The 15000-nt window shown below is 45.8% G+C and overlaps 2 protein-coding genes and 1 long non-coding RNA gene across 9 annotated transcripts in view; 1 reads left to right on the top strand and 2 right to left on the bottom strand.

The window, feature by feature from the left end:
* The window catches only part of LOC310740221 (uncharacterized protein), a 4481-nt gene extending 4336 nt beyond the window's left edge, over positions 1–145 (bottom strand). For both annotated transcript variants that reach the window (XR_014537600.1, XM_083566750.1), the window contains exon 1: positions 1–145. This exon is cut by the window's left edge and continues 296 nt beyond it. The gene's annotated coding sequence lies outside the window, so the exon portion shown is untranslated.
* Positions 146–1657: 1512 nt separating this feature from the next.
* The window catches only part of ap2a1 (adaptor related protein complex 2 subunit alpha 1), a 27027-nt gene continuing 13684 nt past the window's right edge, over positions 1658–15000 (bottom strand). Inside the window, exons 5-22 of one of the 6 annotated variants that reach the window (XR_014537596.1) lie at positions 14502–14603; positions 14167–14426; positions 13791–13959; positions 11199–11519; positions 10999–11096; positions 10580–10811; positions 10194–10388; positions 8929–9083; positions 8501–8563; positions 7254–7325; positions 6563–6645; positions 6343–6427; positions 6094–6222; positions 5727–5843; positions 5587–5656; positions 5279–5413; positions 3574–3959; positions 1658–3384 (exon numbers count right to left, since the gene is read on the bottom strand). Coding sequence is in view for 4 of the 6 variants with exons in the window: in XM_083566732.1 (XP_083422858.1) it covers positions 3882–3959; positions 5279–5413; positions 5587–5656; positions 5727–5843; positions 6094–6218; positions 6339–6427; positions 6563–6645; positions 7254–7325; positions 8501–8563; positions 8929–9083; positions 10194–10388; positions 10580–10811; positions 10999–11096; positions 11199–11519; positions 13791–13959; positions 14167–14426; positions 14502–14603 (2364 nt within the window). In the remaining 2 variants the exon portion in view is untranslated. The other 5 variants (XR_014537597.1, XM_083566732.1, XM_083566731.1 and 2 more) reach the window with 5 other exon arrangements.
* LOC310740258 lies at positions 6190–6421 on the top strand. Its single transcript, XR_014537609.1, has 2 exons — positions 6190–6297; positions 6328–6421. It is a non-coding gene; the product is annotated as an uncharacterized lncRNA (long non-coding RNA).

Below are 15000 nucleotides of genomic sequence, written 5' to 3'. Positions count from 1 at the left end.
CTGGTTTTCTCCACATCGGTATTTTTTTTTCCTTCTCCGCCCATTGGAGCGTGCAGGAACCCGAGTGCCGCGCATGCGCAGTCCGTTAGAAGGTTCTATTCCAGGTGTACAATGAAGTAAAACGGAGTGGTGTAGAAACAGTTACTGGTTTATTAGTTATGAATAAATTAAACCACACGCATTCGACTGGGAATTATTTATAATATCTATTAAAAAAATAAAATAACATTTATATCTGCATGTACACACTGTGAAACCGTAACCGCGCCGGAAGTCATAAAACTGATTGATTTGCAGTTTTTTCTTTTCTGCCACGTGTTTCACCTCCATAACTAACCTGTGTGACTTCAGAACTTTCAATAACTTTAATAACTATAGTCTGCTTTTCACTGCTGCTACAAATTCCCTTTCACTTAATATGAACTTAATATGTATATTTATTTAAATTATATTCTTATTTTTACTTTTATCTTTTCTATAACCAACAGCAACTGAACAATTTCCCTCTGGGATCAATAAAGATTTTGATTATGATCAAGTTTTATCTCCTGATGGATTTCCACTGATTATAAAATACTACTACTGACGTATAAAGCACTTAACGCTCTCACGCCGCAGTATCTGAGTGAACTTCTGTACCAGGATGATCCTCCACACCTACTTAGATCAAAAGGTGCAGGCTATTTGTTGGTACCTCAAATAATGAAGACTCCAGCAGGGGGCAGATGTTTCTCTTATAAACCCCACAGTTATGGAACAGCCTTCCTATCAGTGTTCGGGACTCAGACACAGTCTCAGTGTTCAAGTCGAGGCTGAACACATATTTATTTAGTGGAGTCTTTAGTCAGTAGGTGTTTGTGAGGTAAAGGAGCAGATCTGGAGGGATCATGGATATGGAATGTTTGGTGAACTGGGATATTTGGATGCAGTCGTCTCCTCACTCTTACTTTGAGGATGAATTTGGACTCTAATATCTACAGTCCGCTACAATGTGCTCAGGACCACAGTTTGCGTGAACAGTTCTGCAGTGTTGAGGATGAGGTTGGGTCCTGTTCTAAGTCCGGTTCCTCTCAAGGTATATTCCTCAAAGTCTCAGTGTTTTTCCTTCACCACAGTCACAGCTGGATCACTCATCAGAGATAAACTTATATGTATTAAACAGACACTTAACTTCTACACTCTTTTATACGTTATAACTTTATCTGTGTGAAGTTGCTGTGAGACAACGTCCATTATTAGAAACACTACAGACATTAAAGTGAATTGAAGTGGAAATTTGATGCTGCAGACTGAGAGAGTTATAGACAGTGAGGAGTGTAATTCCAGGTTAAACTCTACACATGCAATAGTGATCTTTTCAGTTTCACACTAAAGACAGAACAGATGATATCTCACTATAAAAGAACTCAACACGGGGTCTGAACTGGTCCTAATGCTGCTTCTGTTCAACTGCACTTAGAATCAGAATCACTACAGTGACTAAACATTAAACACTGAACACCACGTGTCTGATCTGCTGCACAGGGAAACTCTTTTACTAACATCATACTGTTCCACATGTGCAGCAGATGTGTTACAAATTGTGTTCATGTGCACTTCAACACACAATCAGACAGACAGAGAGACAGAGAGACAGACAGACGAGTGGAGGCATTGGTTGAGTATATGGCATAGTTTTACTTTCACATTATTCAGTACAGAGTAAATTTTTATCTAACACAGGTATCTGACAGGTTCAACACCGATACACTGGGGCTGCATTAGCTAGCGGATACTGCAAAGACACACACCAAACACACACACACACACGCACGCACACACATGACATGATTCTACACTACAATGACAAAGTCCCATCATTACGTCACGGCAGAAGTGCAGTAAAGGAGAGCAGTGACTTCATTTAACTAACGACACCAATGTCTCATAAATCTCCAATAAATCCTTTCTTACACACACACACACTGTACTGTTCCTGTATGTGTGACTGACAGCTGCTTTAATCTGATAGGTCTCTAATCTCTCTCCACTGTGTGTGTGTGTGTGTGTGTGTGTGTGTGTGTGAGATTTTATCTGCTATTCCTTCACTGTTACAGGAGCCAAGAGTCTGATGGCATAGTGATTCAGGTAAAGAGTAAAAGAAGCTGAACTACTTTTGTCTGCAGTGTGTGAAGTTACAGGAGAACAGATTTAGGAAGATGTTCTGGTCTGAAGCCTGATGCTGTTCCTGTGGAGCTTCAGCTTTGAATTTTACTCTGCAAATCGAGTTGATGAGCAGCAGGTACATTTCAATTAGCAGTGAAATTTCTGTTGTTTTCAGTGCAGTCCAAAAAAAATTACTGCCGAGCTGCAACACACACACACACACACGAAATAGAGTGGAGAGACAGAGTTCTGCCTTGTTGTGTGTGTGTGTGTGTGTGTGTGAGAGAGTCCTGAACTTCAGCCACTAGTGTTCAAAGATAAGTGCTGTTACAGTAATGTATCTGCAGATAATCTGTGTAGTGTTTTGTGGAGACGTGTTTGAGAGCTCCTGTGAAACCTTTGTCCCTCTGAAGGCAGTGTAAACCCACTCGCTCTCTCACACACGTGACGGAGAATTGGATGTGTGGTCAGACCTGATCCCAGAGCTGTGATACTCAGTGCCTCAGTGTAGTGTAACTTCAGAATACCGTGTGAGACACTGACCTGAGTACAGTGTGTGAGGAACGAGTGCTGGAGGACTCACTTATTCTCTCTCTCTCTCTCTCTCTCTCTCTCTCTCTCTCTTCTTTCCCCTGTTCTTCAGTCATTACAGCTCAGGATCTCCTTCAGCTGACAAATAGAAAACATCATTTCTGTAAGCAGAGCCTCAGTGCTCAGGAGAACCTGCTCTTACTCTGCTCTGTGTTTATTCGTTTTCCTCTGCTCCTGCATGATCCTTCACTCACTCACACTCACACTCACACACACACACACCTAATGGAATGCCTGAAACGCAGGCAACACAACCATCAAAACGAAGAGAAATTATGTAATGTCACCAAGCGATCGCTTTACATTTCTGCTTTTAAATACACAAAGACTTCATTAACGGTGATTCTAATCAAGTATGGAATCGTGAGAAGTTAGTGAGATCAGAGACGTCTCATCTTGTTTCGTCCCCACCCCCACTAATGCCTTTACTCTGGAAGTGCTCTCAATTTAGTGTCTTCATACTGCAGTGTTTTATTTCTCTCACATCTCACTACCCCTCTAACTCGACATGGAATGTTCCAACAAAAACATGCATGTGCAGCAGGACGCGTGTGTGTGTGTGTGTGTGTACGCGTGTCCTAACAATACGTCTCAGGAATGTTTATAGGTTGAAATGTTGCTGATCTCTCTCTCTCTCTCTCTCTCTCTCTCTCTCTCTCTCTCTCTCTCTCTCTCTCTCACACACACACACACACACACACACACACACACACACACACACACACACACACACACACACACACACACACACACACACACACACACAGAGCAGAGAAAATGGAAAGCATGTCTCCATCTCTCTCTATTGGTCACACTTTCTTTCATTTCACTCATTACAACGCGCACACACGCACGCACGCACACGCGCGCACACGCACACACACAGGCAGGTAAACACCGATTAAAAACAGGAACGGTAGCACTGATGATGATGATGATGATATAGAATAATAAGCAGGATGAGGACAGTAATCATGGCTGCCGTGATCAGGCAGTTGCTTTCCCTTCTGTATGAACAGAGAATGTTCCGGGTGGAGGAGGTGAAGAAGAAAGAGAAGGAAGAGGAGGAGAAGGTGGAGGAGGGACGCTGGTCTGCTCTGGTTCGAGAACGTGATGGTCTACGCACTGGTTCTAGAAGCTGCGTTCTAGAACTGTTCCGCCAGCAACTCGCACAGACGCTTAGCGACGGTGTCCTTACTGCTGCGCAGAGTCAACCGGTACATCTGAGGAACACACACACACACACACACGTTACAGATACCACACACCGTTCACCAAATAAACAATCCAACACCTGCATCAGTATGGCCCATGGGTGCTGCAGTCCTGACCTTCAGGAGTTACACCATCACTCACATTTAATGGCACCCCTGACTACAAGAGCCTCCTGTGTGAATCCAGAGCAATGAGAAAAGTACAGACCGAGTCTCTCTCTCTCACACACACACACACACACACACACACTGACCCCCCCCCCCCCACACGCGCGCGCACACACACACAGACACCCCCCCCCCACAAACACACACACACACACACCCCAATCCCCCCCCCACACACACACACACACTGACCACCCCATCCCCCCCCCCCCCCACACACACACACACTGACCCCCCCCCCCCCCAACCCCCCCACACACACGCGCGCACACACACACTGATCCCCCCCACACACACACGCGCGCGCTGACCCACTGACCGACTCTCTCACTGACAAACTCACACACAGACCTATATACTCACCGACCGACTCGCATACTCTTACAGACTCAAGGATTTACACACTGACTTACTCTCTTCCCCACACACACACACACACACACACACTGACCGTCTCGCTCACAGACCGACACACAGACACAGTGACTCACACACAAACTTTTAACACCCTGGACAGGAAACCTAGTGTTACAGTTAATCAAAATGTGCAGCTGGATCAAGCAGTGGTGATCTACTCATTACTGAGTAACACACACACACACACACACACACACACACACACACACACACACACACACACACACACACACACACACACACACACACACACAGAACTGCATCCTACTGAATACACAGACACAGTTGGGGTGCTACTGCAAAAGAAAAAAAAAAGAAAAAAAACAACACACAATAAATGAGAGAGAGAGAGAGAGAGAGAGAGAGAGAGAGAGAGAGAGAGAGAGAGAGAGAGAGAGAGATGAGTGTTACCTGTACCCCAGTCTTTAGATGCAGAAATGGACACACACACACGGTAATGAGATGAGTGGCATACAGACAGGGATGAATTGTGCATGAAGTGTGTGTGTGTGTGTGTACGTTTGTGTGTGTGAGAGTGTGTCTGGGTGAGTGTGTATGTGTGTGTGTGTATGGGGGTGTGTGTATGGGTGAAGGTGTATGTGTGTAGGTTTGTGTGTGTGAGAGTGTGTCTGGGTGAGTGTGTATGCATGTGTGTGTGTGTGTGTGTGTGTATGGGTGAGTGTGTATGGGTATAGGTGTATGTGTGTAGGTTTGTGTGTGCGTGTAGGTGTGTGTACACACACCTGAGCCTGTGCGTTGGGTTCGAGTCTCAGGAGACACCCCACCTGCTGTGCCTTGGTCTGAACCACTCCAGCACACACAAAGTTCTCAGGGTTCGGGTCCACGTTCTCCAGGAGAGCTGTACCTAATCCCAATAACTACACACACACACACACACACACACACACAGTGAGTACTCTCTCACACACAGGCTGTGTTTTGTAGTGTGTGAAAAAACACTTCTGTTAGAGAAAACATTAATATGAGAATGTGTAGTGTGATTGTGTGCTGTGTGTGTGTGTGCTGTGTGTGTGCGCGCACGTGTCTTTACCTTGGCTTTGAGCACTTCTGTGTCCATGGGGTGGTTTGCCTTAAAGATTCTCTGTGCTTCCTGCTGGGGCCTAAAACATTAATACAGTGTGTTACACACACACACACACACACACACACAGTATACACACACACACTCACTGGCTGAGTTGTTTCCAGCGCTGAAAGAAGTCGTGTGAGGCCATCTCAGTGGGCTGGAAGAACTTGTTGATGGTGACGGGGAGTTTGAGTGTGAGGTTCTGCAGAGCTCCACCATACCTGCAAAACAACCACAGCGTGTGTGTGTGTGTGTGTGTGTGAGAGAGAGAGAAAGAGATCACATGGAACTCAGTAGTCAGGATGATGTAATTGGGTTTGTGATCTGATCAAATTTGTGTAAATAAGTAAATAATCTAATCTCGTCTAATCATCATATCCAATCAGATCTGCACTCATGTAGAGTCCTCACACATTTGTTTTTACATCCACTCAGTATTTATTATAGACATATACATCACGTGTGTGTTACCTGAACTTGATGTTGAGAAGTGGTGCATCAGAGAAGTCACTCAGACACTCAATGTTGATGACCTGCTGCACCTGAGCTCCACCTTCCACCAGAGGATCCACAGGCTTCAGCTGAACATTCAGCTGTGAGCTCAGTCAAGGAGATACCACACTACAGCTGGCACAAACCTGTCTGTTACCTGTGTGTGTGTGTGTGTGTGTGTGTGTGTGTGTGTGTGTGTGTGTGTGTGTGTAGTAAAGGATATGAGACTGAAGTTCTCCTGGGCAGCTAACAGTGGTTGTGAAGCCTATAAACTGCACTGATGTCTTATTGCCATAGAACAAGTACATTCTCCCTGCAAACACACACACACACACACACACACACACACACACACACACACACACACACACACACACACACACACACAGATGTGAGAACCCTGGTGTGTGTTCTGTGCAGGTGGATTACAGTTTGCTCTGTTACTCACCGAGGTTCTGGCGATATTCTGATTTAATACCAATCTGAAGGAGCTGATTCTCAAACAGTACCCCATTATTCTTACACACAAACCTACAGGAGAGAGAGAGAGAGGGAGGGAAGAGTAGAGAGAGATAGAGGAAGAGAGAGGTATAGAGATGGAGGTGTAGACAGAGCAAAGGAAAAGGGAATAAATGAGAAAGCAGGAAGGCGGGAGAAAGAGAAACATTTGGTGCATCATGAAACGAAAAACACAACAAAGGAAACCCAGAACTGTTGAGCAGCTAGAATCCTGTATCAGACACATTCCTCTCCCAAATCTTCAGTAACTGCTCTCCTCAGGTCCCAGATGTACACAGACAGAAGATGTGATGTTACACAGTGGGAAACATGATCCTGTTCAACATGGTCCAAATTCTAAATTACCTTATTTTTTCCTTCCAATGGCATAAATTCAGTTTAAACATTTGAAGTTTTTGTTTTATTGTGAATAAAATATGGGTTTATATGAGTAATGCGTTACTATTTACACAGTGTCCCTACTTTTTTGGAATTTGGGTTGTATTTGTGAGAGAGAGAGAGAGAGAGAGAGAGAGCGAGAGCGAGAGAGAGAGAGAGAGAGAGCAGCCACAGCACCACATGCAACACAGTCCTAAATGAGATCAGGTGTTAGGAGACAGGGCCCCAGGTGCAACTCTTACTTGTTAAGCAGCTCGTCTGACTCAGGTAGAGGAGGAGTGGGATCTTCAGAGGCCACAGAAGGAGGAGCAGAGCTGAGAATGAGTGAGTGATGGAGTGAGGGATGAGGGAGAGGAGAAAAACCCCCACGATGAGATGGATAAGACAAGCCGACAGTTTAGAGATGGATGGATGCATGTGAGGGGGAATGAAGAGAAGGACAACAAACGAGCAGCAGCCAAACAACAGCCAGAGAGTTGATGATGCAGGTGGAGAGAAGGAGTGAGGGAGAGAAAATAAAAGCAGAGGGTTAGTGTGAGTGATAAAACCCTGTTCTGGCCACAGCATAGATTAACACCACATCACACACACACACACACACACACACACACAGTTCAGCACAAACACCACATACAGACACACTGTGGTTACTACGGCAACGTTAACAACAACTTCAATACAAAGTTCTGGCGAATAATCACCAGGAAGGTTTCCATCCTCCATACACACGTGTTAAACACACGTCAGAGCGCACGTACACAAACGGATCGAAGGCAATTTTGAAGCATGCAGATTTCTTTGGGTTCCGTGTTCAGTGTGTGATGCAGGGACGTTTTGAACGCAGTGTATAAATACAAATAGAAAGATCGATTGTAAAGGACTGAACATGGACGTAACCCCTGTACTGTGTTTCTTTATCTTTTAGATTGAAATGATCCCAAGTTTTAAAAACTTTCTGGTGTTTTCTTCGACCTGAATCTTCTCCTCACTGCTCGCTGTTTTCTCTCCAGTCCTCTATTGTTCCTTCATGCTTCTGTGTTACCTGTCCAGAGCTCTTCAGAGTTTAGCGGTGCGTCAGTAATAACGGTCCGTGGGAAACACAGTGCCCCGTGTGGAGTTAAATGGACTAAACGGGGAATTCGAGGATCCTTTCAGCTTTAATGTGGTGCGTTACGGAGAAAGTGTTCATGCAGAGGACATGTGAAGACAACTTCACCAACCTGAGAACGCCGAAGAGGAACCATGTGCACAGTAAATATCTAATCTCTAAAGTGCTTCAACCAATCATCTGCCTGATGTCCCTCAGAGAAACCGTTCTCACAGGGGAACACTACAGGGGGCAATTGGTCACATGACGCGTTCACTGCACTGATCCTCACAATGCTACAGGAGATGAAACGCTGTGTATAAGCACCGGGATGGAAACCTTTGTACAGTCACGTGAAGTGTGTGTGCATATGGACACGTTAGCCAACCACTGGCCTCTTACTCAGAGTCCCCAGGACCCTCAGCCAAATAGGAGTCAGAGCTCTCAGTGGGAGGTTCCAGATCTCTGCCATAGCCCGATGACAAAGAGGGATACACACACACACACACACACACACACACACACACACACACACACACACACACACACACACACACACACACACACACACACACACACACACACACACAGATAGGGACACAGAAAAGGGAGGAAAAGAGAGAAAAGAGGAAAAAAAAGCAAGAGAAAAAGAAAGACAGTCACATATAGAGTAAGGTAAACCAGAACAGATCACACACACACACACACACACACACACACACACACACACACACACACGCGCGCGCGAACAGAGAAGTGAAAGCACAGAAGAGCAGACAGTATGACGAGGCATTACAGCGTCAGTGTGTTTACTACAAACAGTTACTCACCTGAGGAAACCATCCTCACTGACCACAGCGGCCGGAGCAGCAGGCCCCGCCTCCGAGAACACATCCACCAATAGGCTGCCTGCACTGGGCGGGGCCACACTGACGGGGGCAGCGGAGCGCAGACCGAGGAGATCGGCTGAAGGAGACGGAGTGGACTGAGACACACAGAAAGAATGTGACCAGGATTCAGTTAAAGTCACATGACTGCTGCACTCAGTTGTGTTTAGAGCTGCAAAATTACAGCACATTTCAGGCCTGGAAACTTTCCATGGGAATATGTGGGAATTAACAGGAATAAACTGGGAATTTACTAAACTGCAGGTGAGCCGATAACAAGGAACTTTAATATAGTTGGGAAAAAAATCGATTCTAATCTCTTAAGGTGAGATCAAATCCCATCCCGGGCCCCTGAGCATGGCCCCTAACTCCATAGCTGTTCAGTTGCATTAATGAGATTTAAAACACAAAAATAATCCCCTATAAACTAGAATGTGACATTTCCTGAAGAACACGTGAGTGGTGCTCGACACGTCACCGGATACACACCGTATTCTGAGCAAAGCATAAAAACGTGATTCACCTCAGTAACACGAGCGGTTCAATACGTCTGAGGGGGCGGGGCCAATGAGGTCACATGATATCAGCACGTCCAGCACTGAATTCCCCCTCTGTGCTAAACGTTTTGTCATGTCCCCGGTTTACACCCATGTGACATCATACGGCGTACGAGTACCTCAGTCAGACGTGACAAAGCGGTCTGAAATGTCACACGTGCACCTCGCAACAACTCCAGCGACCCAGCAAGAAAACTGGTCCACACACTTGTGATGCCACTAATTCAGCTGCCACTCAGTTCACATCAAATCTCATGAAAGTCTTAAAATGAGAATCTACTGATATTTGAGTGGAGAAAGTGAGTTAGGACGAGACTGGAATGAAAAAAGGGCACATTTATGTGATGAATAAAGGCTGTGTTTCAATAGAGAAACTGTCCACTGTAAAGAGTTCATGGACAAGATGGTGTGTGTGTGTGTGTGTGTGTGTGTGTGTGTGTGTGTGTGTGTGTGTGTGTGTGTGTGTGGAAAAATTGAGGGACCTTCCTTTCTGTTGTAAGGAGAGCTGGTATTTACGCCGACTCATTTCCTACTGAAGTGCGAACACAGCAGTGCTGTTCCTGAGTGTGTGTTTCTGCTGAGTGATGAATTCTACACCAGGCCTCGGTGTGTGTGTGTGTGTGTGTGTGTGTGTGTGTGTGTGTGTCTCACTGCATTGGATGCTGCGATGGCAGATCCGTCTCCAGGCCGCTCTCCTCCTCCTCCCCCGTTCAGCTCTCCTCCCTCTCTCTTTCCGTCCTCCAGCTCTGTGCCAGAAACCGCACCAGGACCCTTCTTCTTCTTCAGCTTGGCCAAGATGGAGGACTCTCTCTCAGGGAACGGGGGCATCTCCTCCAGCACTGTGGCCTACACACACACACACACACACACACACACACACACACACACACACACACACACACACACACACACACACACACACACACGAAGGTTCTGTGGTGTATTAATCATTAACTCCATAACATTTTGATGGTAGGATGTCAGTGGGTGAAGCTTCACAGGAAGACGAGGTGAACCTGAGTGGTGAAAGATCTCACCAGAACATCAGTGCTGGCAATGGAGGAGAGTTTGAGATACTCCACGGCTCTCTGCTGGAGCTCCACATCACTGTTCCTGATCTGACTGTCGCAGCGCAGAACCTCCTGGATGGTGCTCTTCGTCTCAGGGAACAGATTAATGAACTTAATGTAAGCTGAGAGGAGAAGAGCACGAGTAGGAACCGAACACAGGTGGAACTTCGAGTGGAGCAGATTAAACTGAACCAGTGGACTGGGGGGGGGGGGGGGGGGGGTGATGGGGGGGGGAGAGAGAGAGAGAGAGAGAGAGAGAGAGAGAATTATAGATGTATATTATTATTATTATTATTATTATTATTATTATTATTATTATTAGGCAGGTCTCCTCAGGTGTGTTCCAGAAGGTTGGAAGAAAAAGGCAGGGCAGGTACTGAACTCACCTGGAACGAGGATCTCCAGCAATAAGGTTCCCAAACTCCCCGAGGATGTAACCCCCGACCTTCACCATGTTCTCATGACATGCTGGAGCCTGTAGGGCCTGGGGTCAGAGGTCAAGTAAACAATCCCGAAATAGAGTTTAGAGGAAAAACTGTATTCTATTTGTGTGTGTGTGTGTGTGTGTGTGTGTGTGTGTGTGTACCTCGAACACGGTCTTAGCGGCGTAGCCCTGCACGTCGTCACGGTTGATGACGATCTGGATGACGCGGTACCAGACCTCCTCGCTCACGTAGTCGCCGGCGATGCGGATCAGGTTGAGGATGGTGTCCACGTACCAGGAGTAGTCCACTGCGTACTTCTCAGCCAGAATGGCCACCTTCAGCACCATCTCCTCGCGGATGGAATAGTCCGCTGTCTCCAGGTAACTCAGCATCTCGGCGACGATCTGCTTAGCGTTACTGCGGTCGCACATCGCGTACAGCAGATCTGCAGCCCTCTGACGTACGCTGACGTCACGCTCCGTCTAGATGGACAGAAGAACACTAATAAGCACATCCACACTCTTATTATTCACAGGCAGAACAGAAAGAGATGGAGGTGATGAGGAGACGTGTGAAGTTTCACTTTAGCATGGTGCACATGTGGTGTCTCCTCAGGCAGCTTTGTGGAGGACTTCAGTTCCTTTCAGAAGTCTGATCTGTCTCTAAACTCTGAGGGCAGTGAGTGTAAGGAACTTTACTCTCCAGCTCGAAGGTCTAATGGTCAGAGAGTTTCACTATCTGGTGTGCGCTGATCAGGAGCTTGTACTCGCCCCAGCGCCTCAGTAAAAACACGGTTCAGGATTCAGAACATTTAAACTTGACTGGGTTTAGGATTGATCTCGTGTGTGATTGTTGCGATCATCTGCTAGCGGCTGTTCGGTAGGTTGCGTGATGTTAAATGATCTGCAGCTGCTCAGTGTTCTGTCTCTTTATACTATTGATAGGGGACAGTGCACTGTAATGAAAACTGTGTATCTCCCTCTAGTGGTGAAGTGTGAAATAACGGAATTCCTTTCCTACAGTGAGGGATGATCTACAACGCTACCGCAATGTGGGAAAGATTTTAGGAAAACAAGAGACTAAAAAACTCAGGGTCCCCAAACTACGGCCCCACCACACTTAACAAAGCCAAAGACATATTTAGAAAATGTAATTGTAAATATAGTAAGTTTTACTCGTATCAGATCTGTATTTGATAATAAAGGTTGGCTTTCAAACTAAAATGTCCCTTCGTTATTAATCGAGGTCGAGGGACTGATGGTTGATGGCTGTAAATATCATCTATCGACAAAGATCCATACCAATAGTTTTTCCAGCTTGCAGTCCACGGTCAGTACAAGAGCGGCCTCTAGAGGCCAATCACCGACACTACGTGCTGTTTGCTCTTACACGCGAGACTGCGATATTCATATTACATTTAGCACGTTTTCATCATTTAGTACCGTATTTTCTGGACTATAAGCCGCTACTTTTTTCCCCACGCTTTGAACTCCGCGGCTTAAACAATGAAGCGGCTAATTTATAGATTTTTTTCTGGGTTTTTCCCGGTTTCACAAACTTCAAGCCAAAAAACTGAACCCCAAAACATTAGACCAATGAAATTGCAGAACGGGTTCAGGTGAACCAATAAAACTCTTTATATTAAATCAGATGCGCTCCCACTGAATCGGGCCGCACCACATCATAAATATGGATGATGTTCCTCTGAGGTTTGACCTGCCGCTCACTCGGACTGTCTACAGGAAATGTGAATCATTCGTCACGCTGAAAACAACCGGGCATGAAAACACACTTCACCTGTGTTCTGAGCTGCACTGCATCGGGAGAAAAGATTCACCGATGGTGATTTTTAAACACACGACGATGTTAAAAGATAAACTCTCGAGAGAAATAGTTGTGAAAGGAAGGAGGAAGACAGTGAACAATGACTTTCTTGGTCGGCTACTGTTTAGATACAAGCCGTGTAACAGACACTGTCTTTCATTAAAGCCTGTGTAACGTTCATTAGTTTCAGTGTAGACATGCGGCTTATAGACAGGTGCGGCTTATAGACAGGTGCAGATTATTTATCTTCAAAATAAACATCTTTGTACAATTCAGAGGGTGTGGCTTATATATGGGTGCGTTTAATAGTCAGGAAATTAGGGTACTTTTTTTTTACTTCTGTGCAGTAAAGTGCAGTAATATTTTACATGTATGTTTTTTTTATTTTTTTTTCATCCAGTATCCATTTAAAGAAATTGTCTAATAGATTATTGGATGTAAACAAGCAATCAGTATCTGTAAAATCCACTATCGCTCGACCAACAGTTATTAACGAAGCCTAATCATTTATTGGATTCACACACCAACCACACGTAAATCTATTGATTTCACTAGTCATGAATATGCTGAAATGTCATTCTAATAGTAATAATGCACTTTTAATAGGTGTGTGAAAAGTGATGCTCACGTGTCTGTACAGTAATCCAGCATTAGGAGACAAAATAAATACATTTAAAATGATAAATAATTATTATTAATTATTATTATTATTATTGTTAGGCAGGTCTCCTCAGGTGTGTACCAGAAGGTTGGAAGAAAAAGGCAGGGCATTTCCTGTTCCAGACCCCATTATACCTCACCAGCAATAATTACGTGGCCCTCACAGAAAACACTTTGGGGCCCCTGGTGGAAATGAATGACATGAACATTTACACTCCTAACCACACTGCTGTGTGTGTGTGTGTGTGTGTGTGTGTGTGTGTGCTGACCTTGAGAGCGTTGATGACCGTCTCGATGTGTGTTTTGACGGCCTCGTGGGAGAACTCGGAGCTGGCGAGTGTGCACATGCTCTCGAGGGCCAGGTAGCGCAGGTTAGTCTCTCTGTGCTGCAGGAACTGACCGAGCTGATTACACGCACGCACCAGCAGGTTCGGCTCACTGTCTCACACACACACACACACACACACACACGATAAATGAAAATAAATGTACCTATAAATGGTAAAAATTAAACTATGTGAACGTGGTGTGCAGAACACTGGAGGGGACACAGGACACTGGAGGGGACACAGGACACTGGAGGGGACACAGGACACTGGAGGGGACACAGGACACTCGGGTGGGGGTGGGGACACACACACTCACCTGTCATAGTGAATGATGAGAGCGATAGCCTCGAACAGGATGGCGTTCTTAGCATTGGAGTGCTGCACCTTCTTGGACTTTGGAGGTTCTTGGGCTTTGTTAAGAATCGTCTCCAGACACTCCACCAGACGGCCTTTTACGGCGCCATCCTCAGGAGGCGGGTAGCACTGCAGGAGACGCAGTAGCTTACAGGACAGCCAGGGAGCGGGGACGAAATAATAGGTGTAGTCCTGCAGGTCGGTGGACGCCGAGGACACGATCTGAACCACAGAGACACGTGTTTAATAAGTGTGTGTGTGTGTGTGTGTGTGTGTGTGTGTTAGAGAGAGGCCCACCCTGCTGAGACGGGACACGGCCAAGGACACACATGTCTTAAACTCGTCTGGGTTTTTCTGGCTGAGGCAGGTGATGAGGGAGATGGCTGCAGTCACCACACCCTGGAACACACACGAGACAGAATGAGGAACATGTTTATAACGTGCAGGTGTTTGGAAGAGAATGTAGAAGACTGAAAGAGACCAGACTTCTTCAGCTGCTGCTCTTTACTGAGCCACAACCTGCACAGTAAATAAACCTGCTTCCTGAGGAGCAGAGTGTAAACAGGAGAATGTAGCTTTTAGAATAAACTACATGTACACACCGCTCACTTCACCTACACACTGGTGTTCAGCTACACAAACACAAACAGGTAGAGATAAATCATGATCTTATCCCATATCTCAGCAGCACAGGATCAGCCATGATACAGCACCTCTAGAGCAAACAGGGTTAAGGGCCTTGCTCAAGGGCCCAACCGAGGCAGCCTGGAGGTGCTGGATCAGAAGGTTTAGAGTT

Source organism: Silurus aristotelis (genome assembly GCF_946808225.1).
Source record: "Silurus aristotelis genome assembly, chromosome: 17".
In the NCBI taxonomy this organism is placed as follows: domain Eukaryota; kingdom Metazoa; phylum Chordata; class Actinopteri; order Siluriformes; family Siluridae; genus Silurus; species Silurus aristotelis.
Note: the sequence above shows the minus strand (reverse complement) of the source record. Positions and strands in the feature narration are given on the sequence as shown.